At 49.2% G+C, this 27,630-nt stretch overlaps 2 protein-coding genes across 2 annotated transcripts; both read left to right on the top strand.

The window, feature by feature from the left end:
- The first annotated feature begins 936 nt into the window (after positions 1–936).
- Positions 937–11,861, top strand: LOC102009764 (keratin, type II cytoskeletal 75). The gene is made up of 9 exons (XM_005411943.2): positions 937–1,485; positions 2,096–2,310; positions 3,260–3,320; positions 3,674–3,769; positions 4,532–4,696; positions 6,930–7,055; positions 7,200–7,420; positions 8,762–8,796; positions 11,163–11,861. Exons 1-9 carry the CDS (start codon positions 988–990, stop codon positions 11,399–11,401), a joined length of 1,656 nt encoding a protein of 551 aa, XP_005412000.1. The 5' UTR covers positions 937–987; the 3' UTR covers positions 11,402–11,861.
- A 1,687-nt stretch (positions 11,862–13,548) lies between these two features.
- Positions 13,549–25,945, top strand: LOC102009424 (keratin, type II cytoskeletal 5-like). The gene is made up of 9 exons (XM_005411942.2): positions 13,549–14,028; positions 15,833–16,041; positions 18,916–18,976; positions 19,723–19,818; positions 21,814–21,978; positions 22,845–22,970; positions 23,396–23,616; positions 24,320–24,354; positions 25,728–25,945. Exons 1-9 carry the CDS (start codon positions 13,549–13,551, stop codon positions 25,943–25,945), a joined length of 1,611 nt encoding a protein of 536 aa, XP_005411999.1.
- The last annotated feature ends 1,685 nt before the right edge of the window (positions 25,946–27,630 follow it).

The following is a 27,630-nucleotide window of genomic DNA, read 5'->3' as shown; positions in this document are numbered from 1 at the left end:
CAGATACACAGCTGACCCTCTGTTAATCCTCACCTGAATGGATCAGGACGAGCAAAGACTCAGTGCTCCCATGGTTAAGGATTGCAGCAGTTTTCACACGTGTGTCCTCACCTCAAACCCCATTTTACAGGCACACAAACCAAAGCTCCAAAAAGTTGCATGATGTGCCCACAGTTCCACAGCTGGTCATTGGCGAGGCTGGGATTCAAACCCAAGTCTTTCTACTTTCCTGTCTTTTATCCACAGAAGTCTGAGGCTGGCTGGCCTTGATGGTCACATCCTATTGCAGTAGGCAGGGCATACCACCCCCATGCGCATACACATTCACGCTCCAAAAAATCGCAAGAGACCTACATAGCACACAGGGAAGCTTCGGAGCTAAAGAAAGGGACAATCAACCAGTCGACCCTGGGTGGATGCTGAGAAAGAGGAGTGCCCAACCCAGCAGGATTTTCATGATTAGGAGGGCCAGTCTGATGGGGTAGGGGAGCGGGCAGCAGCTGCTGAGAACGTCCTCAGGCTTTGGAAGCACACCCCAGAACAGGAAACAGTGAATATCACCGGCTTGTATTGACACAAGATGTTTGGACGGGAGGGAGTTGGTCCCAGGCCTAAGAAAGCGGTTTAGAAACGAGGCAGTGTTTTTTGAGTCCATTAGAAGATGCGTGATTAGGACATGACTGAGAGCAATTAACGTGCTTCTCACTGGTCTGCTGATCAAGTTGCAACTGGAAAGGAGTTTCCACATGGGGGAGGGAGACAGGGAACCAACCAGTGGCTTTTTTTGGTATTTCCCGGGGGGTGCTGAGTGTGAGCTCAGGGCTCGTGGATGCCTAGAGGATGCCATCAGCGAGGCCCCTTCATTACCATGCCCCGCCCCTTTTGGAGCCCCATAAAGCCCAAGGATCCCACAGCTCCCTAGCTGCCTGCCTTCTCCATCCCCTTCACGCCTACCTCAGAAGCTCCCCGCCGGCCTTCCTCACCACCATGTCTCGACAGTCCACCATCACCTTCCACTCCGGCAGCCGCAGGGGCTTCAGCACCGCCTCGGCCACCACACCTGCAGCGGGGCGCTCCCGCTTCAGCTCCGTCTCTGTGGCCCGCTCCACGGGAGGCAGCGGGGGACTGGGCAGGATCAGTAGTGCTGGGGCCAACTTTGGGAGCCGAAGTCTCTACAACCTGGGGGGGACCAGGCGGGTCTCCATTGGTGGGTGTGGAGGCAGCTTCCGAAGTGGCTTTGGTGGCAGGGCTAGTACCGGATTTGGGATCAGCCATGGATTTGGCTATGGGGGTGGTGTTGGAGGAAGCTTTGGTGGCCCTAGCTTCCCAGTCTGCCCTTCTGGAGGCATCCAAGAGGTCACTATCAACCAGAGTCTCCTGACTCCCCTCAACCTTCAAATCGACCCCAGCATCCAGCGGGTGCGGAAAGAGGAACGCGAGCAAATCAAGACCCTCAACAACAAGTTTGCCTCCTTCATCGACAAGGTGGGACGAGCACTTCATCTGTCCTGTTGCTTTGGGATGAATACACTTAAGGAAGGCCCAGCCCAGAGGGGAAAGCACTGATGCAAGGGCCCCCAGGGGAGATGCGGCTGTTCTACTAGCACTGGTGGTGGGCGAGGCATTTTCAAGTCAGGCTGGCTTAGCCCGCAGGACCTTGGGAGGTGGCCCTCACCCTCTCTGGGAGCCAATGGGTTGGTTTGGAGTCAACATCTGGAGGAGAGCAGCTTCTGCTGAGCCAATTACCTGTAACCAGGCAGGTGGTGTTAAAAAACTCAGCTCAGGCACCACGGGCTCTGAGTCCCCTACACCCCTTCCGTGGAAGCTCTGAGGGACTTTGGATTCTTCGTGGCTTCCTCCTTGGAAGTGGAACTGTCAATTACAAAGCTGCCAGTTGGGCATTGAGTGAAAACCATCTTTTCCTTTGCTTTCTTGTTAATAGGAGTGTCTGGCTCTGTGTCCCTGGCTTCTTAAGATTCATGCTCAGGCTGGGGATGTGGCTTTGTGGTAGTGTTGCCTTGCATGCTTGAGGCCCAGGGGTTCAATTTCCAGAAACACGCACACACAAAAATTGATTCTCTCCGCTTCTCTCCAGGTGCGCTTCCTGGAGCAACAGAATAAGGTCCTGGAGACCAAGTGGAACCTCCTGCAGGAGCAGGGCTCCAGGACAGTGAGGCAGAACCTGGAGCCCCTGTTTGACACCTATATCAACGACCTCCGACGACAGCTGGATGGCATCACCACAGAAAGGGGCAGGCTGGAGGCAGAGCTGAGGAACATGCAGGAGGTTGTAGAAGACTTCAAAGTCAGGTGAGTAGGAAACAGGCCTCTGGCCACACACAGCTGTCCCAGGGCTCCTTTTTCTGAAGACCAGAGATGTGCAGAGAAACAGCAGCCAGTGTCACCTGAGAGCTCTGGACCTTGCTGTCATGCCCCGTAAGGAAAAAACAGCATGTGTAGAGTAACAAAGAAACGTTCCTCTATTAACAAGGAGCGCATTTTTATCAGTGTATACGCCACATCTAACAAAACACAGCAACTCATTTTCCCACACACATTATTTCACTTTGGGCACTAACGTTTAGCTTCACTGGCTGTGAGCTCAGAGTTTGGGATCGCTGGCCTTTCCAAGGAGCCATTAGCTTAAGGGTTGAAAAGAAAGGAAGAAAGAATGGGGGTTTAAACAAGGCTATCCAATCTTCTTCATGATGGCAAATTTCGGCTTCACATCACTCAGCCTGCAGTAGGGGAGGTTAGGAAGAGCAACCTAGCTAACCCTTAGCTGGCACACCCTCGGCTTCTGAGTTTGAAGTACACCTTGTTACAAAAAGCACACCACTCTGTGGTCACCCAAAGGTCCAGTGAAAATAGGTCAGTGTCCACCTGGAACAGTGTCCTGAACAAGTACAGCTTCCTCTACTATTTCAGCAGATGCTTGAGGCATCGTTTTCTGAACAATTAGAATTAATTATGCATCTCTAAAGAGACAATTGCCTAAGACATATTTCTATTCCCATCAGTTCCATGATCATCTTCTAGGCTTATAAAAGCTTTAAAAAAAAAAAAACTGTCAGAAGAAATTAGCCCCCTTTTATAGAGGAAGAAATAGAGCTTAAGTGAATCACCTAGAGTCACACATAGGTCAGCAGAAGAGCTGGAAAGGCTTTGATGTCTCTGAACTCTTGCTACACCAGCCTGGAAGAGTTGCACGGAAGACTTGCTCAATAGCACACCCCCTCCCTCGCCCCTGTCCTTACAGGTATGAAGATGAAATTAACAAGCGCTCAGCTGCTGAGAATGAATTTGTGGCCCTGAAAAAGGTGAGTGAACATGTCTCTCAAAGGAAACAATACTGAATCTTGGAGTGAGGGTAAACCGACAATTGGAGCACTCAAAAAAAATTTTTTTTCACTTCAACCTTAAAATTACCCAGAGAGCTTAAACCAGCCAAAATGTTGTGTGCCCCACCACACACACACTGCACTGACCCTGCTCAGGTTTCTGTCACCTCAGGTAACTCAAGTCCCCAGCCCCAGTCACCCACCCTCAGTACTCCTGGTACTGAGTTTTCTAAAACCAAAGCTAGAAGAGCCAGGCGGGATTCTGCCTAGGTTTGAGGGGGGAATGACTGCTTGGAGCTGGGGTCTCAGAGGAGCTTCCTGTGTTATTCTAGGACGTGGATGGTGCCTACATGAACAAGGTGGATCTGGAGGCCAAGGTTGATGCTCTGACAGACCAGGTCAACTTCTACCGGATGATCTTTGAGGAAGTAAGAGTCTGCAATAGTTTTTTGTTCTCCCTGGAGCCTAGAAAGGAAAAGATAGTACAGAATGCCTTTCATGGTGTGCCTCTACCCAGAGTCTTGGCCTTCATCCTCCAAGCTGGACTTGGGGGATAGCCCCAGCTCTGAGACCTATCCCTCCTCCCATGGCAGGACACCCCCAATCAAGGAAGTACTGTTGATTCTCAAATTCTGGGTCAGTGGGTAACATCCCCAAGGAATCAAGAACCACCTGCTCCCCCAAGAAAATTTCACAAGAGCAGCTGCCCCTCAGCTTACTGACTGGGGGCTTCCTATCTTCTGAAATGCTTCAGTCTGGCAGAGCCCTGGGTCTGTGGAAAGGGAGAGGGAGAAAGGGATGAACTCATACTATGCAAGGGACAGCAGGGTCCTCAGCATCGCCTGATCCCAAAGGCACCTTTTATGCTGACATTAAAAAACATACGTCATAGTCAAGTCTATGTGATTTGGATCTGGAGGACACTTACCCCCCATAACACTCAGGGAAAGCACACAGATGGGAGACTGGAGAGGTGGTGCCAGGGAAACTCTCTCAGCATACTGATCAGTGGCCCACACAGAGGCTCCCCGGGGTGAAACAACATCCCCTTGATAGCTGTTAGTGTCCAGGGCACCTCTGGAATAATCCACCAGGGTTACCAAGGAAGAGCTTCCTCCTCACCTAGATGGTCACCACAGGGATTCAGGATCTCGCCTGTGCTTGGGTGACACTGAGTTGCTGCTCTGCAGGAGCTGTCCCAGATGCAGACCCAGGTCAGTGACACCTCTGTGGTGCTGTCCATGGACAACAACCGCAACCTGGACCTGGACAGCATCATCGCCGAAGTCAAGGCCCAGTATGAGGACATCGCCAACCGCAGCCGGGCTGAGGCCGAGTCCTGGTACCAGACCAAGGTAAACGTGGGCATTTCCATGATCAGTTGTAGGGTCAGTGAGGCACCTACATCATCACTTCACTCAGGCAACATGAGCGCATTTCCATTTCTTTCAACACAATAGGAGCATCTCTGATGCTATGAAAACCTAGCTTGATGTATCTATGGATATCTCACCAATATTGCTAATATGCTGCCAGGCACTGCTGGGTGCTCAGAGGGACATGCACAGTCCCCACACTGCTCATGCAGAAGTAGTCCTGAGGCAGTTTCTAAAAGGCTTACTAATTCCGTACAGATATACTGAGCTCCTACCATCTGCCAAGTGTTGTTACAAGGTTGTAAATGAGTGAACTGCAAACAGAGAACCCAAGGTTGGGAAAGCCATGGAGTGAATAGGGAGTCATGGAAGGGAAAATGAAGACCTTCCCAGAAGAAATGAGTCTTTTGTCCAGCAGGACAGAGATTATGAAGGGGGTAGAGAAATGTTTATGGCTAAACAAGCAACCAAAACACAGGAATGGGTCTTTCGTGGAGCAAGAGTGTGAATGTGGAAGAGGGAGATTGGGATGACAATAGAATTTCTGTTCCTGGACTCTGATGGCCAGAGGGAGCTTAGGCCTTAGTGAGGTATAGGAGACTAAAAGGTCAGCTCCCTGCCAAATACAGGTCACTTACAGGGACAGCTGCCCACTTACAAGCTAGCCCCTGTCCCTTGCCCTATCCTAGTGCTGCCTTAGTCCCTTCTGGCCTGCAGAGCGTAGAAAGGAAGAGAGTATCAGGAGTTAGGAGTCCACAGAGCTGTTCTGTGATAGTGGACAAAGCCAGGAAGCACTCGGCTTCAAGGTGACATGGTGGCAGTGTTTCCTGAATGATTCTTCGTGTTGCTGCGGCTGTTGTGTTTTCTAATCCCGAGTATCTAGAACCAGAGGTAGCTAATTTGCCCAGTATTTTCAAAACTGGGCAGATCTTGACTCAGGCAGGGTTCTCCTTTTGTTGAAAAAAATAAAAATTTCACTCTAGTCTGCCACAGGAGACAGGACACAGTGATTCTTCCAAATGAGTGTGTCCTAGACATGTACCACTAGACTGATAGCCACTGAGACCAGGAACATTCCCCTAAAAGTCCCATTTGTGCCACCCCCAACTTCTACACCACAAACACTGTTCCCTTGCCTCATCTCCATGTGTCCCCAGCACCAGTACCTGAAGGGCTACCAAAACTCCTGGGTACAGTTGGTTTGGACACATGCCCAACACTGACTATGTCATCTCCTCACTTCTAGAATTTTCCATGTTCTTTCCAGCTCCAGAGTCTTCCCACCAGCTATTCTCCATCTGGGATGTTCTCCTCTTAAGAAAGCCACTTAGGCTCTTCTTGCCATCCTTCAGACCACAGCTCAAGCATCTCTATCTCTGGAAAGACTTCTCTTACCACTCCTTCCCCACATGCAAGTTGATCAGACTCCTGTATGACACTCTCAAGGGCCCTGCTTCTTTCCTTAGGGGCACTTAACTCTGTTTGGAACTATAAATTGAATAATACACTGGTTTTATTAATGTCTATCTCCCCCAGGAAACTGTAAGCCTTAAGGTAATGATGGTGAACCTTTTAGAGCTTTCAGTGATAACAAACAGCTTGTTGAGGCATGCATGCCATAGGTTCACCACCACTGTCTTAGGGAAACAGGGGCCTGATTGCTCATTGTGGTATTCTTGGAACCTACTGCCTCCTAACAAGCAGATTTACTCAAGAATTACCATCTGAGCTGAGTGTGGTGGCACATGCCCATAATCCTAGCAATCTGGAAGGCTGAGGCAGGAAGGTCACAAGTCCAGGACCAGCCTGGGCAACCTATTGACTTAGCAAGACCCTCTCTCAAAATAAATTTTAAAAAGGTCTCAGATTGTAGCTCAATGCCAAAGCCCTGGGTTCAATCCCCAGTTTTGAAAGGAAAAAAGAAAGAATGGAAGGAAGGAAGGAAGGAAGGAAGGAAGGAAGGAAGGAAGGAAGGAAGGAAGGAAGGAAGGAAGGAAGGAAGGAAAGAAAGAAGGAAGGGAAGGAAGAAGAAAGGGAGGGTAGGAGGGAGGGAGGGAAGAAGGCAGGCAGTCAGGCAGTCATGTTGGCCACCTGAATTAATGAGTAATGGAATTAATAAGTGTCCACAGGGTGAGTAGGCTACCTCTAGCATACAGGGTTTGCCCAAGTCAAGCATTTCAGTAGGTGACTGGGTCTTCTCTGGTCCTATCAGTATGAGGAGCTGCAGGTCACAGCGGGTAGACATGGTGATGACCTCCGCAACACCAAGCAAGAGATCTCTGAGATGAACCGGGTAATCCAGAGGCTGAGAGCAGAGATCGACAACGTCAAGAAGCAGGTAAAGTTTTAGCAAGGGCAGGAGCACCTCTGCTGCTAACTTGCTCTGGGTTTTTCTGTCTTCAGTGACTTCTGCCCAAGCAGCACCCCACCCACACATCCAGAGGCTGTCTGTAAGAGCCACAGTTTCCTCTTTCCCTTGCAGTGCTCCAGCCTGCAAACAGCCATTGCTGATGCAGAACAGCGTGGAGAGCTGGCCCTGAAGGATGCACGGGCCAAGCTGGTGGATCTCGAGGAGGCCTTGCAGAAGGCCAAGCAGGACATGGCCCGGCTGCTGCGTGAGTACCAGGAGCTCATGAACGTCAAGCTGGCCCTGGACGTGGAGATTGCCACCTACCGCAAGCTACTAGAGGGCGAGGAGTGCAGGTGAGGGGCAAGGGCACCAACCCATCCTCCATACAAGTTGAGCTCTCCCCAGCTGCCTGGGTATTCCAAGGGGCTCAGATTGCCACAGCCTTCTCCTCTACTAGAAAGGAATAAAGTATGGGTGGAATGGGGCTATCACAAAGAAGACAGGTGCAATGTCCTTCTGAGCTAGCAAATCACTTGAGGTTCAAGTGATATTACTTATACAACTATATTTAGCATGCCAGAGAAACCTAAGATCTGAGAGGTCTTAGATCTGAAGTCTAAGGTCTAAGAGAGTACATCCTATCAAAGGAGAGGTTGGTTACACAGCAGGTCTTGAAATATGGTAAAAATGCTCTGGACTGAGAATAAATTTCCCTAGTAGTTGGCTCACCTGTCCACCACTGTCTGGCTACATAGGCTTGGGCACATCCATCTCCAGTTCTAAATTTCTTCAATGAAGAAATAAAAGGTCCAGATTACATGATCCCCAAATCTTGGTGGGATCTTGGTGTTCTGCACATTACCATCTTTGTAGCCAAGGGAAAATTATTCATCTTCTCCATATCATGGTGCTTGCACTTCTAAAAGGGGGGTTAATGATAGTTCTGATGTCATATGTTATTAAAAGGGTTAAAATAAGAATATATATGCAGATCTTAGAACAATGCATTTTATGCAACAAGTATTCAATAAATGTTAGCTCTGAGTCAATATAGTGGCCAAAGACATGGGCTTTGGAGTCAGATGAACCTGGCTTCAAATCCAGCTTTGTGTTCACGGGCAAGTTAATTAACCTCTCTGAGCTTCAATTTTCCCTTTGCAAAACTGAGATAATAATACCTACCTAATGACGTTGTTGAGAGAACTAAGTGGCACAATGTAGGTAACAAGTACCCAATAACGTTAGTTCTTATTAAAGTTGTAAGTATGTGTTTGTAATGAATGCCAATTGTCCAGACAATAATAGATTGATTGTTGCTATTGTTAATTTTACTGCTCAAACTCCTCTTCACGCCTATAACAACCTCAGTGTTGGCCCAGTACATGACAATAGTCCCTTGTTGGAGAGAAATCCTGTTCTAGGATAAGCTCTACCTTTCCAATTATGGTCACTGTGTTATTAGTTGTAATTTCTTTAAGGTATCCAAATACTTGGATACCAAAATATCAGAACCAAAAAGTGTTTCTGAGATTATAGGTTTATATTAGTATTTACATAATTTAACCTGTATAACATTTGCAATAAAAATAATAAAATGTTTTTAATACATTCAAAATATCTGCAAAACTGTCATGGCAAATACCCACAAACTGTTGGACACAAGCATAACCTTTCTTCCCCTTCCTCCTGGTCAGGCTGAGTGGAGAAGGAGTCTCTCCGGTTAACATCTGTGAGTATGGCGTCATTCTTGGGTCATTTGGGGTGGGGGCAGTTGAAGGATGAGGAGGTATGGGCTTAAAAGGTGAGAGGACCTTAAGCATGAGAGGGAATCCCACAGGCTGGGTTCATTTTTGAGGAGGTTTGAGGTTTTTGAGTCTATTGACAAGACAGTAATATTAGGAGAAAAACGTCAGTGTCACAATTCTTGCCTCTTTGTGAATGAGAATGCCAAGAAAATGACAATGGGGGGGGTTGTTATAATTGCTTTGTGTGAGTTTAGAAAAACATCAGCCAAGTCTTCCACCTCCCAGGAGTCCATACTGTTTTGCTGGAGCTGTGAGTCTAGCTCAGAGACCTCCAAGATGAGCACTTGATGTCAGGAGTTATAAAAATTCCTGGTCTGCCTTGGGGCTTTGGAGAGAGACTTCACACTGGGTACAAGGGCATGACCAATGAGGAGAGCCCTCTTCCAAACAGCTTGAGAAGAAGCCACTGCTTGGCTCGGCTCTGCAGTGTATAGCTGAGGGAAGTTGCTGGGGGTTTCCAAGGCCCTTGGGGCAGCATGGACCACAGCAATTGGTTACAGCTGCTGCAAAACAGGACAGGCTTTATCAGTGTGCCAATAAGAGCAGAAGTCCTCTCTCACAGAGCTCAGTGCTAGCATGGTGAAGGCAACAGAAATGACCTTGGCAATTCATACCCTACAAGTGAGTTTGGTTTTCCTGATGAAAGATTCATAAGCTCAATGATCACACTAGCCAGTGATTCTAGAAGGCAGAGCCCTCTGAATTACCCCAGTGTCCCTGAATTAGCTCCTTCCCTCAGTCCAAGTCTAGGGTTCCAGAGACCCTCAGAACTACTTCTTGGAACAGATTGCATAATCTTGAGATTCCTTTTCTTCTGAATACACCTGGAGGATTGTGTTAGTTTCCTTCAGCTGCTGCAACCAAGTGCCATAGACTAGGGGGCTTAAAAACAACAGACATTTACTGTCTCACAGTTTGGGAGGCTTGAAGCCCACAGCTGAGGTATGACAGGGCCAGGCTCAGCTCTGCAGGAGAGAATCCCTCCAGGCCTCTTCCTCACTTCTGGTGGTGGTTATCAACTTAGTCTTCCTCGGCTTGTGGCTTCCTCACTCCAATGTCTGTCTCTGTGACGATAGGACCTTGTCCCTGTGCATACTCGTCTTCACAGGAATGTCTTCTCTATTTTTAAAAGGACCAGCCATGCTGGACCCAGGCCCATCTGAAAAATTTTATCTTGATTACATCTTCAAAGGTCCTGTTTCCAAATAAAATTGCAACAGCAAGCAGGAACACTGAAAAGAAACCCAGGATTTGGAGGCAGATTTATTTACAACAATGGGCACTGATTGAGATCATTTCCAGAACATCAGGCTCTGATTTCTGGTACTCTAGGGCCTTTCCATGATGCACAGGCAGAAGGTACAAAAGAGGTGCAAAGGTGAGACAGCAGCCTGGCAGTTCTTCTCATTAGCTAGCAGGGTAAGACCGCCGGTTACAGGCCTTGATTAGAGGCCACCAGTTATCTTGTATGTTCGGTTACACTCTCGCGGTTACAGGAGTCAAGAAAGTAACTACAAAGCCATGAAGCAGTTACAGAGCTAGGCAGTTTCAAAAGAACAAAGCTTTAAAAGGAACAATTTCTCTTGTACAGCTTTTCCTTTTCAAGATCGCACTCACACATACTTGAGATTAGGACTTCAACACAGTTTTTTTTTTTGTTTATTTTTGGAGACTACAATTCAGTCTATTATAGTTCATTTCTCATTTTGGCTTTCTTTCTGCAAAGCCCAAAGTGGAGTGCTAGATAATTTATGGTGCTGAGTGCTTATAAGTTAGAAGAATAGATTTGTAGAAGAAAAGCGGGGGCAGAGCTGACTGGCCAATGTCTTTGTCTTTGGCATATCGAGAATATATTCCAGTTCCCATCTGGGATGCTGAGTGCCCTAGCTGGGGGATACTGAGAGAAGAGCACATGAGGCCCCCTATTAGCTGACAGAAGGAAGAGAGAGATTCCAGAGCCAGGGATGGAGAGGGACATAAAACAGAGGATCCAGTGGGGGAGACTGTGAAGCCAATAAAGGGAAAAAGCTTTTTGGAGAAGAGAAGTCTCCAGTACTTCTGAAAGGAGAAGGGAGGCAGTGAGTAGCAGAGAGGATGCAGGAAGCCATTCCAGTCTTGGAGAATGTCCACTCTAGCATGCAGCAGGTGGGCAGAGCAGGTGGAGCTACAATGAGGCAAACAGCTCCCTGCTGAGATCATTCCATCCCCATACCAAGGACTTTAGGGCACATAGCGTGACAGCCCTAGGTGTCTTCTGCTTGTGGTTCTGACCATGTCCTCTCTCCTGCAGCTGTGGTCACCTCCACCATTTCCAGTGGCTATGGCAGTGGAGCTGGCATTGCAGGTGGAAGCCTGGGTCTCGGTGGAGGCAGCAGCTATTCCTTCACAACCAGCGGTGGACACAGTCTGGGCACAGGCCTGGGAGGCTCTGGCTTCACTACCAGTAGCAGCCGGGGCCCAGGGGGCAGTGGCTCTAGTGTCAAGTTCATCTCTACCACATCCTCCAGCAGGAAGAACTACAAGCATTAAATGCAGTCACAGACCCGTGCCTGGATGCCTGGATACCTGGATGCCTGTTTGCACTCCCACTAAGATACCTGAGTCCTTTTCCCGGTCTCCCTTCCACCACCTCACCTGTACTGCTGGGAAGCCTGGCATCCTGGCTAACCTCATTTCCCAGTCTAAGGTAGCCCTGGCCCTTCCTGTAGTTCCCAGGCCACTCCTGACACCTCTGTGCTAGACGTGCAAACCTACAGCATATTCTCTTCCAAGGTTCTGGTTCAACTGCTCCTAAGAGGCCCAGGCAGGCTGCAAAAGCCCCATCAGCACCACCTCCAGATGCAGCAATGGGAAGCCTGTGCCTCTAAGGCCTTCTCAATGCCAGGCTGTCCCCTCCCCCCCATCTCAGGGTGCTTATAAACTGCTGGAAGAATGAGTGCATCTCTGTTCCCTCCGCAGAATGTGTCTATTAAATGCATGTGTAACGTGTTTGGCGTCTGGCCTTCTGTTTGTGATGGTGATGAGCCCAGGACAATTCTCCTCCTCCCAGAGACTGCCCAAGGATGGGGATCCCCACACTCGACACTCAAGGCACACCAGCCCACCTAAGTGATAGAAGCTAAGGAGAAGGATGGGAAGATGGTAGAGACAGGGGCTACAGAAGCAGGGGGAAGGCAGGAGACTGCCAGGCTCTCTGCCCCAGTTTCTCCCCCTTTTTACTTCTCGCTGAGATACTCTATTTGAGGAGCCGGAGGCCTGGGCAGCAGCCCTGCCCAGCCTCCCACTTAGTATGCCCAGTACGTCATGCAGGACGATGCCTTCCCCTCCCCAAATCAGACTGTGTTCCTGGGACACTGACGCAGGGTGGGCGGCCCCGGCCTCTGCTGGCAAAGGGGTTGATTGTTCCTTGACAGCTTCAAACTTGCAGGCCTGAGCAGAGAAATAACAGGCCAGGGAGAGGAGTTAATAGTCAGCCCTGAGGCCAGACACAGCAGCCACTTAAAAGCTCATAATTGCAAGAGCAATGAGACATCCTAGGAGCTCCCACATTCCTGGCTTTATGAGTGTCCCAGACCCATCCCCAAGGGGACTCACCTCGACTGAGGCCAGGTGGGCTCAGACAGAGTGGACACAATGCTACAGACCAAGTGGGAAGCACAGGGTAGCTGCAAACCAGGGCCATGACAATGCTTACAGTGCAGAGCAGGAAGTTAGAGGGCAGAAGGGAGTTGAGAGTGAAAGAAGGGGTGAAGCTTGAAATGATTGGAAGGGCGAAGATGATTAGAAGGAGAGGTATCACTGAGAAAAATTGTTAAATCTCTCAGTCCACAGGGGCAGGGCAAGTTACGACCAGGGATGAGAAAAAAAGAGACAGGAAGTTAGAGTAAAGTCCTGTTTGCTACTCCCCTTGGACAAGCCAACTCTTGATGTCTGACTCCCAGGTGAGTGAGATTCAATGATTCTGAGCATGTAATGTTGGCCCCAAAAGTCATTCACTATATGACCTTAGCCAAGTTGCTTAACAATTCTGCTTAAGTTGCTCCATGTGTAAAACAAGAATAGCTATGCCATAGCGATGTCAAAGAGTCAATGAGAAGATAGGCATAAGGCAGCTAGCCATGTCTGTTCAAAAAACATTAGCAATAATACTTTTATCATTCATTCTCACAAAGTAATGAGAATCAAATAAAACAATGCTTGTGGCAGACCTGCCACGTGAATGGTGTAGCACAGACTGAGTCCTCGGGAAACAGAAATATAAAGGCATATATAATCACATCCAGAATGGGACATGCCTAGTCAGGTGTCTGGATTCAGAGTCCAAGACCTGAGAATAGAGGATGGAGCTGCAGAGAAACAAGAGGAGTATCCATGGCATGAGGCTGGGAACCTGAGTGGAGTGGGGGCTCGAAATCCAGACCTGCCCCAGGTCAGAATCCTCAGGCCTGGTCCTGTCTGGGGAGGGTGTTCCCCCATGATGATTAGCAGGACAGGAAGATGGGCTGTGGCCACACATACCATTGAGGTGAATTCAACAGAGTGGTCTTTGATCTCCTCCAGCCAAGCCCAGTTCTCAAGAGGGATAAAAGTCAAGGGGAGCCCAAGACAGCTGCACTTTGAAGGCTGCTCATTCCTTTGACATTTTGCTCCTCTACCCTCTGGCACCAGCTCCTACCATGACACAGAGATCATCAGTCACCATCAAGTCGGGAGGCACGCGGAACTTCAGCGCTTCCTCAGCCAGTCTCCTCCAGGGGTGCCGACCCAATTTCAGCTCTTTCTCAGTGTCCAAGAACAGGAAGAGCATTGGAGGTGGTTTTGGGGGAAGCTTTGGGACCAGGAGCCTCCATGGCTTTGGGGGCAGCAAAAGAATCTCCATCAGTGGGGTTTACCGCTCCAGCCGGGGCAGTTTTGGGGGTGCTAGCTGTGGGCTAGGTATCGGCAGCACAGGGTACAGAGCAGGGGGAGCCTTTGGTGGATATGGGTATGGAGGTGGAATGGTACATGGACCTGGGGGCATCCAAGAGGTCACCGTCAACCATAGTCTCCTGACACCCCTGCACCTGGAAATCGACCCTTCTCTCCAGCATGTACGCAAGGAGGAGAAGGAGCAGATCAAGACCCTCAACAACAAGTTTGCTTCCTTTATTGACAAGGTGAGGGACCAGTGGGGTCCACACCAGGAAAGCAGTTACCATCAAAGGGTCTATGCTTTCTGTGCTTTTCTGAGGTCAACTGTTGTTTCCCTGAACCTGAGGCTGGGCAGTCTGCTGATAGAGTGGAGGAGTGGGTAGTTTTCCACTTTGTTGAGGTAGAAGCCAAAAAATGTCCATCTCCAGACCCAAGAGCTCGCTGATCTACTACACGGACATCATTCTTTGATGGCCAGTAATGATGTGCTTGGCTTAAAATTAGACAGCATGTTGAGGTCAGTTTCAAGAGGAGACAAAGGAAAAAGAGGTACATTCATGGAAGTGTACTGGGTCCCAGTTTAATCAGCACTAGTGTCCTGCAGTAATAGGCATCTCCCTGGGGACTGGACGTATCTAAGAAGCCAAGTGAGTAGTGAAGAGACACTCGGAACATTTAGCATATGTTCTTGAGTTAAAGAAAAGTTTTGACCTTAGCCTGAATCTCAACTGCTGCGTGGCCGGGGATCCAAGAGATTCTCCAGCTCTGGGAGAATACCCGCATGACAGGCACCACCTCCACATACCTGAGTGGGTCGCTTTGGCTTGGGAAGGACCAAGCCAAAGATCCAGATCACTCAGGCTCCATGCCTGGGATCTGGAAGAGTCTGAGCTAAGAGGCAACCAGCTAAGGTTCCAAATTTGGATCTACTCCTAGGAGAGTCACTCCTCAAGGACTCCAAGGTAGGTCCCTTTTGCAAATTTGAGAGGCCATGATGCTTCATCTTATGGATGAGATCATGGAATATGCAGACCTAACCCAAGCATTGCTGAGACCCTGGATCTTTAGCTTTGTCACACATGTTACTCCTCCTGGCCTGGGTTGTACCAAAAGATGTGAGATGCCCAGTGGTCTGATTGTGCAAGATAGATTCTGGACCTTGCTTTTCCCTAGCTTCTTTGGAGGAAATGGAGAGAAAGAAGGCATGGGATTAGGGAGGGAGTTGGAGCTGGGACATCCTCCTTCCTCTGGCAGTGAGAGTGACACACAGGAAAAGATGCATCTATTAACGACTATCTGTAAGAATGCAGCCATCTCCAAAGTTGTGGAGATGCTGGTCCCTTTTTCTCTAAGGTTAGTTGTCATTGCAGTTCCTTCCAATGAAAAAACTTTGTTTAAGGGATGGTTGTTCATATTTCCCGAACCTGACTCCCAGACTGAGGAGCAGGTGGAGCTAATTCAAGAAATCCAAGTTAGCAGCACAAGGTCACAAGGAACTTGAGAGCACAGAAAGGAAAGGTCTTTCCCAGGGTAATATGGCTAGTGAGGGACATGGCTCAAATGCAACTCCAGGGTGACCGATTCTAATACATCTGGAATGTGCAGGCAACTGAGACCAGGTTCTAGATCCTGAGAAGTCTTGCCATAAAGAAAGTGGACAGGCGGAATTTTCTACCACAAACTCCTATCCACTTAATAGGAAGAACAATCTCACCAATAACATGATGGTAGTGTGTTCTTTGCTTAAGTTACCACACATCAGCATGGTTTAGTGTCTTCAGATGCTTCTATCCCCTCTGGTCCTCCCTAGTTCTCCCCTTCCCAAACCAAACCATCACCTGTCTCCCAAGCTCCCTGCACCTACATTGGCTTGGCTCTCTACATCCCATGCCCCTTGTAGCCTAGAAGGAGGAGGAAGAGGAGTCTGCCATCTGACTCTGAGCTTTCGTGCAAACCCCCCACACACACTGTTGAGGGGTCCTTTTCTGAGAGGCCTCCGGAGGCTGTCCTCCTGGAAGCCCTCACAGTCTCTTATCTCTGGCTGGGCAGGTGCGTTTCCTTGAGCAGCAGAACAAAGTCCTGGAGACCAAATGGAGCCTCCTGCAAGACCATAAAACCACCAGGGCCAATCTTGAGCCCATGTTTGAAGCCTACATCAACAACTTGAGACGACAGCTAGACTGCCTGGGAGGAGAGCGGGGCAGGCTGGAGATGGAGCTGAAGAACATGCAGGACGTGGTGGAGGACTTCAAGATCAAGTGAGTGGATGCCCACCAGCTCCCAGGCCAGAGCCTGGCCCTGGGGCAATGAGGAAGGCCAGGGCAGCAGGAGAAACCAGCTTCTTTCTCCAGGTGTGCTTAGACCAATGCGTACTGGGATACACACTTAGGGGATGAGGGTAGAAAGAGAACTGGGACATGGTGATCAAGAATGTTGAAGTTTTGGGAAGGTACAAGTTATAGATGATGATGATTAGCTTAGGTACAGAGAGTAGGGTGTACATGACTATGCAAGTGAGGAGAGTCAGGCTCTGAGATGGCTACCAGCTCATCCATGATAACACAAGGCACCAACTCATGAATTAGGAATTAAATCCAGAGAATCACATTTATTCAACTAAATCCTACTGCTGATTATCCCAGTTCATACATTCACCCCAATCCTGGCCAAGAAGGTGGAGGTGCAAAGAAGAAAGACAGCTCAGATTCCTTCCCCCAGGACTACACTGCACACACACACACACACACACACACACCCCTAACATCAGCATGTTTACATGCTCATGGCTGTAGACATGAGTTTATTGTTTTTATTGTCATTTTCTAATTTTTACTCTTTTTACTTCTTATTTTTCTTATTTTAATTGATTCTTATTTATCTTGCTCCAACTAAAATTGGTAATTTGATAATGAGGCCTGGTTACTGTTTGTATAATATAGGATAAGTTCAGGATTTAGAGTCATGCTCTCTAATATGGAAGCCGCTAGCCTCATGTGACTATTTAAATTTAAATTTATACAAAATAAATAATTTTTGTGGTGCTGGCAGTTGAATTTATGACCTTCATACCCCATATATATCCATATATATGTATATATGGGAGATATATATATAGATATAGATATAGATATAGATACATTCTTTTCTTTTTTTTTGAGACAGGGTCTTGCTAAGTCTCTAAGTTACCCAGGCTGGCCTCAAACTTGGTCCTCCTGCTTCAGCCTCCCAGAGTGCTAGATTACAAGAGTCTGTCACCATACCCAGCAAAAATTAAATAAAATTTTAAAACCACCTCCTCAGTCATATTAGCTACATTAGTTGTTATGTATGGCTAGTGGATCCTATGATAAACAAAGAGATATAGCATTTCCATCATCACAGAATATTCTATTGGACAGTGCTATGGAATCTAGTTAGGCAAGGCATGATGGCACACACCTGTAATTCCAGCACCTGGGAGGCTGAGGCAGGTGGATCGCTGCAGGTTTGAAGCCATCCTGGGCTACATAGTGAGTTTAAAGCCAGCCTGAACTACATAATGAGACCCTGTCTCAAAAAAAAAAAAAAAAAAAGAATCCAGTCAATGATACTTAATAGATGAATGGCCTCAAAGAGAACTCTTTAACCTCTCTCAGTCTCAGTTTCTGTAGCTATCAAAACTCAAAACACGCATACAAAGTACTTAATAAGGTGTCCAGTGCCTGGTACATAGTAAGTTGGTAGTTGTTAGCTATTTTATTGTATTTGTGGTTAGTTATAAGTGTGTAATGATACAGTCACAGGTTTTGAGTGCAGATGGCAATTTTAGAATATGTTTGCAAACAAGGCATAAAAATGTTTCGGCCTAAGAAGAATCCCTTGAGGAAGAGCCTAAAGCTTAAAGCTGAGAAGAAAGAGGGCACCAGGAGTGACATGGCAAGGGATGTAGTACAGTACATATTCCTGGTAAATGGCCGGCAAGATTCCTGTGGAGCCCACGTGGCCTGTGTAGCAAAGGGACTATGAGCCGGGAAACACAGAAGATGAGGACAGTTGCATGGAATTAGTGGAAGAAAAAAATGTGCTTATTCCATCAAAAAGAGCTTGAAAAACAATAAGAAACACCAAGGGTCTCCAAGAGAAGGCGGAAGAAAGCACAGATAGCACTGATGTCTCAGTGGCAGGAAAGATTTTCAGAGCAGACTGGGCACTAGAGTCAGTACGAAAGCAGGGAGATTCTGGAGGTGTACATAACACGGGTTCATACTCTGTGGTGGTAAAGGAATAGAGACTTCCCACCTCACAGATGGGAAAGCGCCTCCAAGAGGTTAGGGTTGGCGTAGCATAAGCTGCCCAAGATGGCTCAGTTGAGGTGGAAAAGCCAAGGTTCGAACTCCAGGGTCCAGCACAGCTAAAATGACAGGACGGGCTGATGCTGAAATGGCTTGTGTGGAAAGTGGGTCAATTGGAGCAGAAGGGACTCTTTCTTCCCAGAGGTCTGGAGAGCCATGGGCATCGCCACATGCCCCTGGGGACAGACAGAAGGGTTGGTCTGCTGTTTAAGGACTAACTGAAGAAAAAAGAAACCTGGGGAAGAAGGACATCTATAAACATGGCAACCGTGCTTCTTAGGTCCCAGTTCAGGCGGCTGAGGCCGCTGAGGGGGACATGAGGGCGGCAGGGTGTGCAGGAGCCAGGGCAGAGCCCAAGAGCTGCCACCTCTTACCCTTCTCTCTGCCGTTCCCCTCACAGCCTCTGTTTGGATTGAGTCAAGTCTACTTTTCAATAAAAGGAAATATGCTTTAGGGGACCCAAGTTCTCTTTAGACTTGAAGAGCCTCCCCCAGGAGCTGAAGCTGTCCCTCAGAATCACAGAGGCAGCTGACTAGCTCAAGCAGAGTGAGCCCCAGGCAGTAAGAAACAACACCTCAGAAAAAGGAGGGATGGTTCTGTTCTGTTGTTGTTTTCAGTTTGTGTTTTGGGGGACAGAGCATTCTTGGATTTGTGATTTGGAAGCACATGTATTCAGGAGAGTTATGATACCGTAGAATTTCCAAGGCTTCTCTGGAGGTCCATCTGTCTGCCTACAACCCCATAATCCCCACCTGGCTCCAGAACCTCCCTCTAATCCCCTCTTCTCTGCCCTTCCTGCAGGTATGAGGAGGAAATCAACAGGCGCACAGCAGCAGAGAATGAGTTTGTGGTACTTAAGAAGGTGAGAAGACAGAGGTCCTCTACCTACTCCTAGGCTCTTCGGGGTCACAAATTGTCACTTACCCTAGAATGGCCTTCCCTACTGGGCTTTATTTTGCATAACAAATCTTAGAATCAGGTTTTATTTAAAGGCAATAAATCCATTGCCTAAGGTTACCCAAATAAATCAGAAGTGGGTCAGAATCAAGAACTCCCAAGTCCAAACTGTAGACTCCCTCAGGAAGTCCAGTGTAAGGAGAGGGGCTGAAGAAAGGACTTGAACTTAGTCTCCTAGACATCCAGCCAAGTTCAGAGGATGGGGATGGTGTACAGATCAGACCACAGAAATCCAGGCCTTCCTGCTTGGCGGGACCAGCGAGGGAGGAGGACCCCACTGAGGGGCTCAGCTAGAGGAAGAATAGAGCAACCTTAGAAGTGGGCATCACACAGAAGAGTGAGGAGGAGGAAAACTGAATTAGACTTTGGCAAGAGGCCTGGAGAGCCTAGAAGCAGTGGCAGCCCAAGGGCCCAGGATGGAGGTGCCCTTCCTGTGGGAGGTAACAGGTGGCACCACTGATGAACAGGTAGGCATTCCTGAGGCCCTGGTCTTCACACCATGTTGACCTCCCAATCCCAAGTCCCATTCCACATGCTGGAACAGCCAAGTCCTCCCCCAGGAGCTGAAGCTGTCCCTCAAAATCACAGGCAGAGGCAGCTGACTAGCTCAAGAAGGGTGATCCCCAGGGTGATAGCATGTTCTGTGCCCAGGACGTGGATGCTGCCTACATGAGCAAGGTGGAGCTGGAGGCCAAGGTGGACGCCCTGATGGATGAGATCAACTTCCTGAGAGCTTTCTACGAGGCGGTAAGAGGGCCTGCTCTTCCCCGCTTGGGAGTGCTGGAGGCCTCAGCTGAGCACAGAGGCTGTTGTCCCAGCCTTCCCCTGGCTCCCCACCCCATCTGTGGGTTATATTCATGGGGGCAGATGATGCTGTCCCTATAACAGAGAAAATGAGGTTTCCTGGGGCCCCTGGGAGGGCAGGAGAGGTGAAAAACTTATCATCAGCAACTTGAACTATGAACCAAGTTGGGCCAACAAAGTACAGGCTGCCAATCATTCAAATGCACATACTTTCTATAGCACTGTGAACGGCTGGGCTTGCCCAGCCCAGCCCTGCCCCGCCTGCTGCTTCCTAGATAGACTGCAAAATGATGAGATTATGCAAATCAAGTAGCAATTAGGAAGCCTCCAGGTGATTTCGAAGTCTGTAACACAGTTGTGTGCACCTCCTGAAGACACTTTTTCGTTGAGCACCTCTGTAGGTATTCTCCAGGCTTCAGGGATGGCACGGGACAAGCACAGCAAAGCCCCTAAGTTCTTAGGTCTTCTCCCACAGTAAGGGAGACAGGCAGCAGGGGGCATAATCAAATAACTGCACCATTTCAGGAATGAAAATATCAATAGGCCTCATCGGCAAGAAGGGAGAATCCGAGCTACAGGGAACAAGGATGCAAATGCCCCTATATAAGGTCTAGATTGGCTGAAGAACCAAGTGAGGAGATAGGACAGCAGTGCCAAGGTGGGGGGGCAGGGTGGGTTATGCACCTCCAGGTAGGACTCAAGGTAAGACAGATGGTTTTCCCAGAAGGTTGTCTACGTTCGGTGCCTGGAGTATGCCTGCTATGTTACCCCAGTATCAGGATCATCCTCTCCTGGTTGGGTGGCTTCAGTGATCATCTCACAGCCCACATGGGACCAAAAGACTTCATTTGCTCTGCCTGTTCTCCTCACTGTGACAACCAGTGTGGCATTGGCTCCTAATTCTGGCCTGGCCCACTGCCCAGCAAGCCCATGAGTTGAGACACCCCAGCAGCAAGGGGAGAAATTATTGGGAAACAAACTATAGCACAAGAACCATAAAACAGTACTTTGCTGAAACATTAAATGTATGGACCCACTGAGAACTCAGAAGGCAAAGGAGTGCTTTTGCTTAGATTTCTGCTTCAGACTAGCAGTTCTGATTCCAAAGCCCATGAACCTTCTGGTGTTTCTGCTAGAATATCGGTTGGGGCTCAGGAAGTCTGGGGCTGGAATATCCATTGCCATCACACGCCCAGGTGGGTAAGGCTGCTGCTGCCAGTCTGAGGTCACATTTAGAGAACTGAGACTTTGGATCATGCTGAAAAGAGATCAGTAAAAAATGAATCATGATTTTACCATTTAAAGCCCATCTAATAGAGAGACACTGTTTAATCTTCACAGAAGCTGTGCTAGGCCTGCGTTGTGAGTAGCATCTCTGAGCCCCAGAGCTTGCTCAGGGAGCTGATTTGTGGCTTTTTCAGCCTGATGCCCTGTCTGCTGTTTCAAGTTAATTTCCATTTTCTGTACCTGAGAAGCTGAGAGCAGCGAAGTCGGGAAACAGAACAGAAATGCTGCAGAGTTGTTTGGCCCCTTCTGCCTCAGCTTCCTTTCCCAAGATGATGTGTTTATGTGCCCTGCAGGGCAGTGCCTTTGCATAGCATGGGATATTGCAGCCCTGACAGTCACAGTAAGGTGTGCTCCCTTGACAATGGGAGTGGCTTCTGGAGAATTCCAGCTAGACTTACCTGTGCCGCTCCCTGTGCAGATGAGCTGATGATAAAGAGCAGCTATAAACTCAGTGGCCTCCCTCGTGGCCTCCCCAGCCCTTTCACACCTAAGCGGTGAGCTCTTTCCCAACAGTGAAAGACCCTCCATGCCAAGGTCTGTCCTGGGACAAGCCACAGTCCTCCAACACACACACACGCACACACACGCACTCACACACATGTGCATGCGAGAGAATGTCCTGCCTCAGCTCTCCATTCTGCCCAATCACAGGAGCTGGCTCAGCTTCAGGCTCAGCTCTCAGAGACCTCTGTGGTCCTGTCCATGGACAACAACCGCAAACTAGACCTGGACAGCATCATCGCAGAAGTCAAGGCCCAGTATGAGGATATCGCCAACCGAAGCCGTGCTGAAGCTGAGTCCTGGTACCAGACCAAGGTGAGGCATCAAGGTCAGGTTAATTAAACAGGCACTGAGACCAGAGCTTTCTGAGACCAGAGCTTTCAAAGGCAAATTAGCTAAGGTCCTCTTCCTCTTAGATGTCCCAGTCTGGTGGGCTGCAAGGATCTGAGTGCCGTTAGAGGTTCGCTCTGTTCCGAGCCCTACCTGAGGCAGCACCATCAAGAGCTGGGGAAATTGCCAGAGTCAAGCAGAAGGTGGCAAGTCTCTGGCAAGATGCACTTCCAATGCCCTATATCAGAGAAACAGGCGCAACTGGACAGTTCTAGCCCTTGGGGCCAACAAGAGGAAGAGAGAGGTGTAGAGAAGACGCAGGTCTAGTGCTTCTTAGGAGAGGCTGGCGGGATGGAGAGAAGGGGTAGAACTGGCTGGGGCCAAGTTACTGGGAGGGAAAGTTTGGATATGGGTCAGATTGAGATTGTCCAGGTTGGAGCAGGCGATCTGAGCTGGAGAGTCACTGGGGGTGATGAGATGTGGTATCAGTATAAACAACTATGGAGAGACTTTAACACCACAAAGGGATGGGCACCCTGCGTGATGGTGAGTCTGGAAGATCGAGATGCATAGAGGAAAGGGAGAGAGCAGAGAGGCTGGTCTGGGAAGGAAGCACAGCACAGCTGTCCAACTGTAGAGTGAGGCCTGTGGACATGGAGAGTGAGGGGCAGAGCAAACAGAGCAAGGCAGACAGGTTAGAATGGGGTGGAGACAAAGCCAGGAGTCTCCAAGCAGTGCACTGAGCATCTGAGGATCCCGGCAAACTGCAGCCTTCTGTTCTGTGGCCTGCCCGCCCCTGCCTGCTGCACTCATCCCTTGCCCTCACTGAGCCTGCTTGTTCTTCCTCCCAGTATGAGGAGCTGCAGCGGTCCGCCGGCCAGCACGGGGATGACCTCCGCACCACGAGGATGGAGATCTCTGAACTGAACCGGGCCATGCAGAGGCTGCGTTCGGAGATTGACAACCTGAAGAAGCAGGTAGGGCTGAGCTCCCAAAGGCCGCTCCATCCAGGGCCCTGCCCCAGGGGCAGATGTGAGCCTGGGTCTAACTCAGCACATGCAGAGAGAAGCCTTACACATGAGTGGCTTCCAGGAATTCAAAGGTCACTGACCTAGTGTCCTTCACATTATAAGAGTCCTTTTCCCCTGGAGCCACAGATGGCCAAACTCAGTTTGCTTTAAGCACCCACTCACTGTCCAGGGAAAGGCAGCACTGAAGGACCTTAGAAAGCCAAGAGTCTAAAGTATTAAAGGGGACAGAGAGCAGTCCTTTTTTTAACATGATGCTCCAGCACCTGCACATTAAGTTGACTTCAAGGAACCCTTCCACATTTTTAACCCAGAGCCCACCTCTCACAGTACTCCCTGTGAACAGTGTCACAATCTCTGTCTCCTGCTTGCAGTGTGTCACACTCCAGGCTGCGATCACGGATGCTGAGCAGCGTGGGGAGCTGGCCCTCAAAGATGCCAAGAACAAGCTGGCAGAGCTAGAGGAGGCCCTACAGAAGGCCAAGCAGGAAATGGCCCGGCAGCTGCGAGAGTACCAGGAGCTCATGAATGTCAAGCTGGCCCTGGACATTGAGATTGCCACCTACCGGAAGCTGCTGGAGGGCGAAGAACACAGGTGAGCCATTTCTGCTCCCACCGTGGCCCAAACAGATGTCATGAGAGCATGATAGTAATGCCACAGAGGCCACATGGGCCCCAAAATATCAGGATCCCCGCTAGAAAGTCCAAGGCTAGAAATGGGGTGAAAATTCAATTGTTCCAGAGGCTCTCTTCAATTACACCCCCTTCCATAGCTCCTCCTGGGCAAAGGCAGAGGCCAGGGTCAAAGTGTCAGGAACAAGTGGGCATGACTACTTGGAGGGCCCCAAGCAGGGCCATTTATACTCAGGCCCTATAACAAACATGGCCATATCTGGGACCAGCCTTGGGGTTTCCAAGTTTATCCAGAGATGCCCTACTGTCTCACTTCATCTCATTGGCACAAAGTTCCTTTCTTATTTCTCCATGTGTTTTAATTTGATCTCTCTGGACTTCCTCTCACATATTTGCATGAGGTTCCTTTTTTTTTTTTTTTGGTTTTTCTCCGGTACCGGGAACCGAACTCATGACCTTGCGCTTGCCAGGCAGGCGCTTTTGCCGCTGAGCTAAATCCCCAGCCCCTGCATGAGGTTCCTAAAGCTAAGGAGGTGAATAAGAATCTTAAGCACAGTGCCTGGCACGTAGGAAGTGCTGAGTGCTAATGACTTTAAATACGAAGAACCCAGGACCTCTAACTTGTCATCAAATAATACATCTCTTTCTCTCCCCACCTGCTGCAGGCTCACTGGTGAAGGTGTCGGACCTGTTAACATCTGTGAGTAAATGTATTGGGATGATAGAGGAGTGAGAGGCAAAAAAAGGTGCTAACAGCATCACTAGTTAGGATTCAGCAGCTAGAAAATGACCCACTGGGGCAAGGATGTCATCATGACCTTCTTAGGGGCTCTGTGGAGGTCCCTCTGCTCTTTGGCTCCCCTTCTCAGTGGGGTCAAGAGAACTCAGAGTGGGGACATTCCATGTCCCAAGGGATAAATTAGAGCAGAGCTCAGTGACTTTCTCATCATTCTAGGAGAGTTTCTCACCCACCCCTCACCCCGGGGGTGATCACAGTGAGGTCACCTCTGGCGGTGGTCACAGTGGGGTCACATTCCCATGGACTCCAGCCTGGCGCAGAGAACCCCATAATGGGATGGAACTGCTCAAACAGCACTGGCCCATGGGTTCAATGGTTGATTTCTTGGCTATTCTGTAGGAACTCAGACTAACATAGCAAGGGGCTTGGAAGCACATGAAAGGTAAAGATCGATATTTAGAGTTTAAGCAGATTAATTGAGCACGTAGAATAGTGACTGGCCTGGCTTGGCCTCAACTCCCAGGAGACCAGGAGGGATAATCTCAGGAGTGAGCAAAGAGGCAAAGGCGGTGTTGAAAAGGTCAGCATCCTAGGTGGGAGCATTGCGTCCTGCTTGTGGCCACAAAAGCCCCAAGTGGATAAGCCCAGAAGAGGGAGGCTGAGGGAGCCTGCACCCACCTGCCCCAGGAATAGGAGCACTTCACAGGGAAGGCAGACTTGGGGGTGGGCAGAGCAATGGCAGCATGTCATAGGGTGCTGCCTCCTCCCTGGGCGATCACTGAAAACAATGGGGCAGACATTAATGGATGGCCTCTCATGACTGAATGGATTCTGATACTGAGGGTTATCTCCATGGTCTTTGGGCCTCTTCCAACATGGAAGTCTATGGTGCTCTGCTTGGATCTGAGACCTCATAGTCCATACAACATGAGAGCTTCCTAGCAGACAGGAGAGACAAATGTAGCCCAGGAGCCTAAAGCCTCAAGGTTGGCATGACCTTGAAGATGTCATCGCTTTGCACCTCCATCTTTTCCTCTACAAATGGGGTCACTGTCATAATGGTGTCCTCTCCAGGCTGTTGAGATAAATGTGGTCACAGCTGTGAGTGCTTTGAAACTGCACCTGTACAGAGGTTCACATTGAGGTTCATATTGTGACAGGAGTGGTGTGTCTATTCCCATGTGCCTCCCAGCTCAGGAGACCACTGGCCATGAGGCTTCTCGATGGGGGTACATGAAACAAGGCACATGGGAGGAAACAGACACCGGGAAGATGGGGAGAGCATTGTAGAAAACTCAAAACCCTACCAACATCCCCATGCCTTCTCTTTACAGCTGTGGTCTCTTCCTCTGGTGGTACAGGATACAGCAGGGGCAGTGGCCTCTGTGTAGGTGGGGGTGGCTACAGTGGTGGTCTCAGCAGTGGCCTCTGCTACAGCGGCTCTGGGGGCAGCAGCTTCAGTTCCACCAGCGGCCGCAGCCTCAGTGGCACCAGCTCCAGCATGCGCATCATCTCCAAGACATCATCCACCAAGAAGAGCTACAGGAGCTAAAGCACTTCCCACCTCAGCTGCTACCCCAGGCCTGCAGCTTTCCAACCCTAAGACCTGATGCTTTGCCCACACTCCCATGCACATAATCTAAAGCAGGAGGCACAGGAGCAGCAAGTAGCTGGAGAATGTTTAGGTCTCTGTCCATCCCTCTGCCTCTACATAGTTCCCCACAGAGAGAGGCCAGCCATTCCTGATATCAGACCCACCAGGGCATATTCCAACCCACTCTGACTCAGGTACTTTAGGTGAAGACCTGGATTAGCACTTTGAAGTTAGGTAGTAGAGGATGCATGGGGGTCTTCCTCCTCCGTCTGACCCAGACCCATTGCAACCACAAGATGATTCCTCTTTCTCAGTCCTTCATGGAGATGTTAGAATTGACCCTGCAGGCCCAAAGACGTCAAATGCAGCCTAGGCCAGAGAGTCCCTGAGTTGTTTCTTCCCATGGGCAGGGTACTTCCTGCAACCCTGCCATACACACTGCCTATCCTCCTCTTTTTTTGTCCCTGCCGAGGCCCCCAGCCAATTCCCCTGACAACTCTCACCAGCAGAATATTTGTGTGAGAAACTAACATCCTTTAAAATACTACCAACACTTGATTATTCATACTACAATGGATTAATTTTATCAGGAACCCAAAAGCTCTCCTTGACTTGCAGCTGCATTAAGTGATAGCTCATAGCCAAATTCCTTCCAAATCTGCCTCATTCAAGCCAGTGTTAGAATTGCTTTCCTTAAACAGAGACACCCTGGTGATGAGGGAGTGGGAGGAGATTCATGGAGGTGGAAAAGCAACTCAGCCCAAAATGCCTGCAGAATATACACCAGAAAAAGGAGACTCTATGGGCCTGTGTGAAGAATTGCCCTGAGAGTTTCCAAATAAAGCTCCTGGCCCAGGTCTTTTCTGTATTCCCATATGCTTTCCTGTCCCCTTGCTTCTTCACCCTCATTTCTTTTTCTGCCATCCTCCACCACCCCCTGTGTCCCCTTTCTCAGTACCCACCTTTCCCCTCTTGTCCTTTATTTCTCTCCTTGGTAGCATGTCTCCTGCTCTTCCTGCTCCCACCTTTCTTTTCTATCTCCCAGCCTTTGAAGTTTCTCTGTGCTGCATGGATTTGCCTGTCTCCCACCCTGGAACAAAGCTCCCTAAGTCCCAGAGGAAAGGCCAAGATGGCAAACTCAAAGGAATGAGGCAGACCTGGATTTGCTGTGTCCCTGCCTCTGAGGGACATGGCACTCAGCCCCTCCAAGGCATAGGAATAAGGAAGTGGCCATCTGGAGGTCTTTGTGAAGCTAGTCTTCATGGGTAAATTCAATTTGGTCTGAAGAGTTGTAATCCTCAAACACCTGCCATGAGTTCAAGACCAAAATGCACTCCAGAGGCAAAGAAGTCATCTGCCATGTTACCAACGTGAAGACAGAATTAACAAGGACAAAGCAAACCTTCCAATGTACTTGCTGTCTTATGCTCACCTATTTCCTGAAGTAGCTTCAATAAAATGTTGCTGAGCACTCTAGGTCTTAACTGAGTCAGCATTCTCTATCATACCCAGGGGCAGCCTCAGAACTGGTGGGCTATGGGAACAGTTCCTTTCTGCCTACCACGAACCCAATGAAGCATCCTATCTCCTATTCCTGAGCTCTGGTCCTGGGATCCCAGAGTCCCAACACAGTCACTGAGACC

The sequence above is a fragment of the Chinchilla lanigera genome, unplaced genomic scaffold (assembly GCF_000276665.1).
Source record: "Chinchilla lanigera isolate Chin_1 unplaced genomic scaffold, ChiLan1.0 scaffold00146, whole genome shotgun sequence".
In the NCBI taxonomy this organism is placed as follows: domain Eukaryota; kingdom Metazoa; phylum Chordata; class Mammalia; order Rodentia; family Chinchillidae; genus Chinchilla; species Chinchilla lanigera.
Note: the sequence above shows the minus strand (reverse complement) of the source record. Positions and strands in the feature narration are given on the sequence as shown.

What these genes read in the sequence shown, in the direction of transcription:
- LOC102009424 (XM_005411942.2), top strand. Translation starts at nt 13,549, where the DNA reads ATGACACAGAGATCATCAGTCACCATCAAGTCGGGAGGCACGCGGAAC. An exon ending in GTGGAGGACTTCAAGATCAA is followed by an intron (nt 16,042 to 18,915) that starts GTGAGTGGATGC and finishes CCCTTCCTGCAG; the next exon opens with GTATGAGGAGGAAATCAACA. An exon ending in CTGGAGGGCGAAGAACACAG is followed by an intron (nt 23,617 to 24,319) that starts GTGAGCCATTTC and finishes CACCTGCTGCAG; the next exon opens with GCTCACTGGTGAAGGTGTCG.
- LOC102009764 (XM_005411943.2), top strand. Translation starts at nt 988, where the DNA reads ATGTCTCGACAGTCCACCATCACCTTCCACTCCGGCAGCCGCAGGGGC. An exon ending in GTAGAAGACTTCAAAGTCAG is followed by an intron (nt 2,311 to 3,259) that starts GTGAGTAGGAAA and finishes CTGTCCTTACAG; the next exon opens with GTATGAAGATGAAATTAACA. An exon ending in CTAGAGGGCGAGGAGTGCAG is followed by an intron (nt 7,421 to 8,761) that starts GTGAGGGGCAAG and finishes CCTCCTGGTCAG; the next exon opens with GCTGAGTGGAGAAGGAGTCT.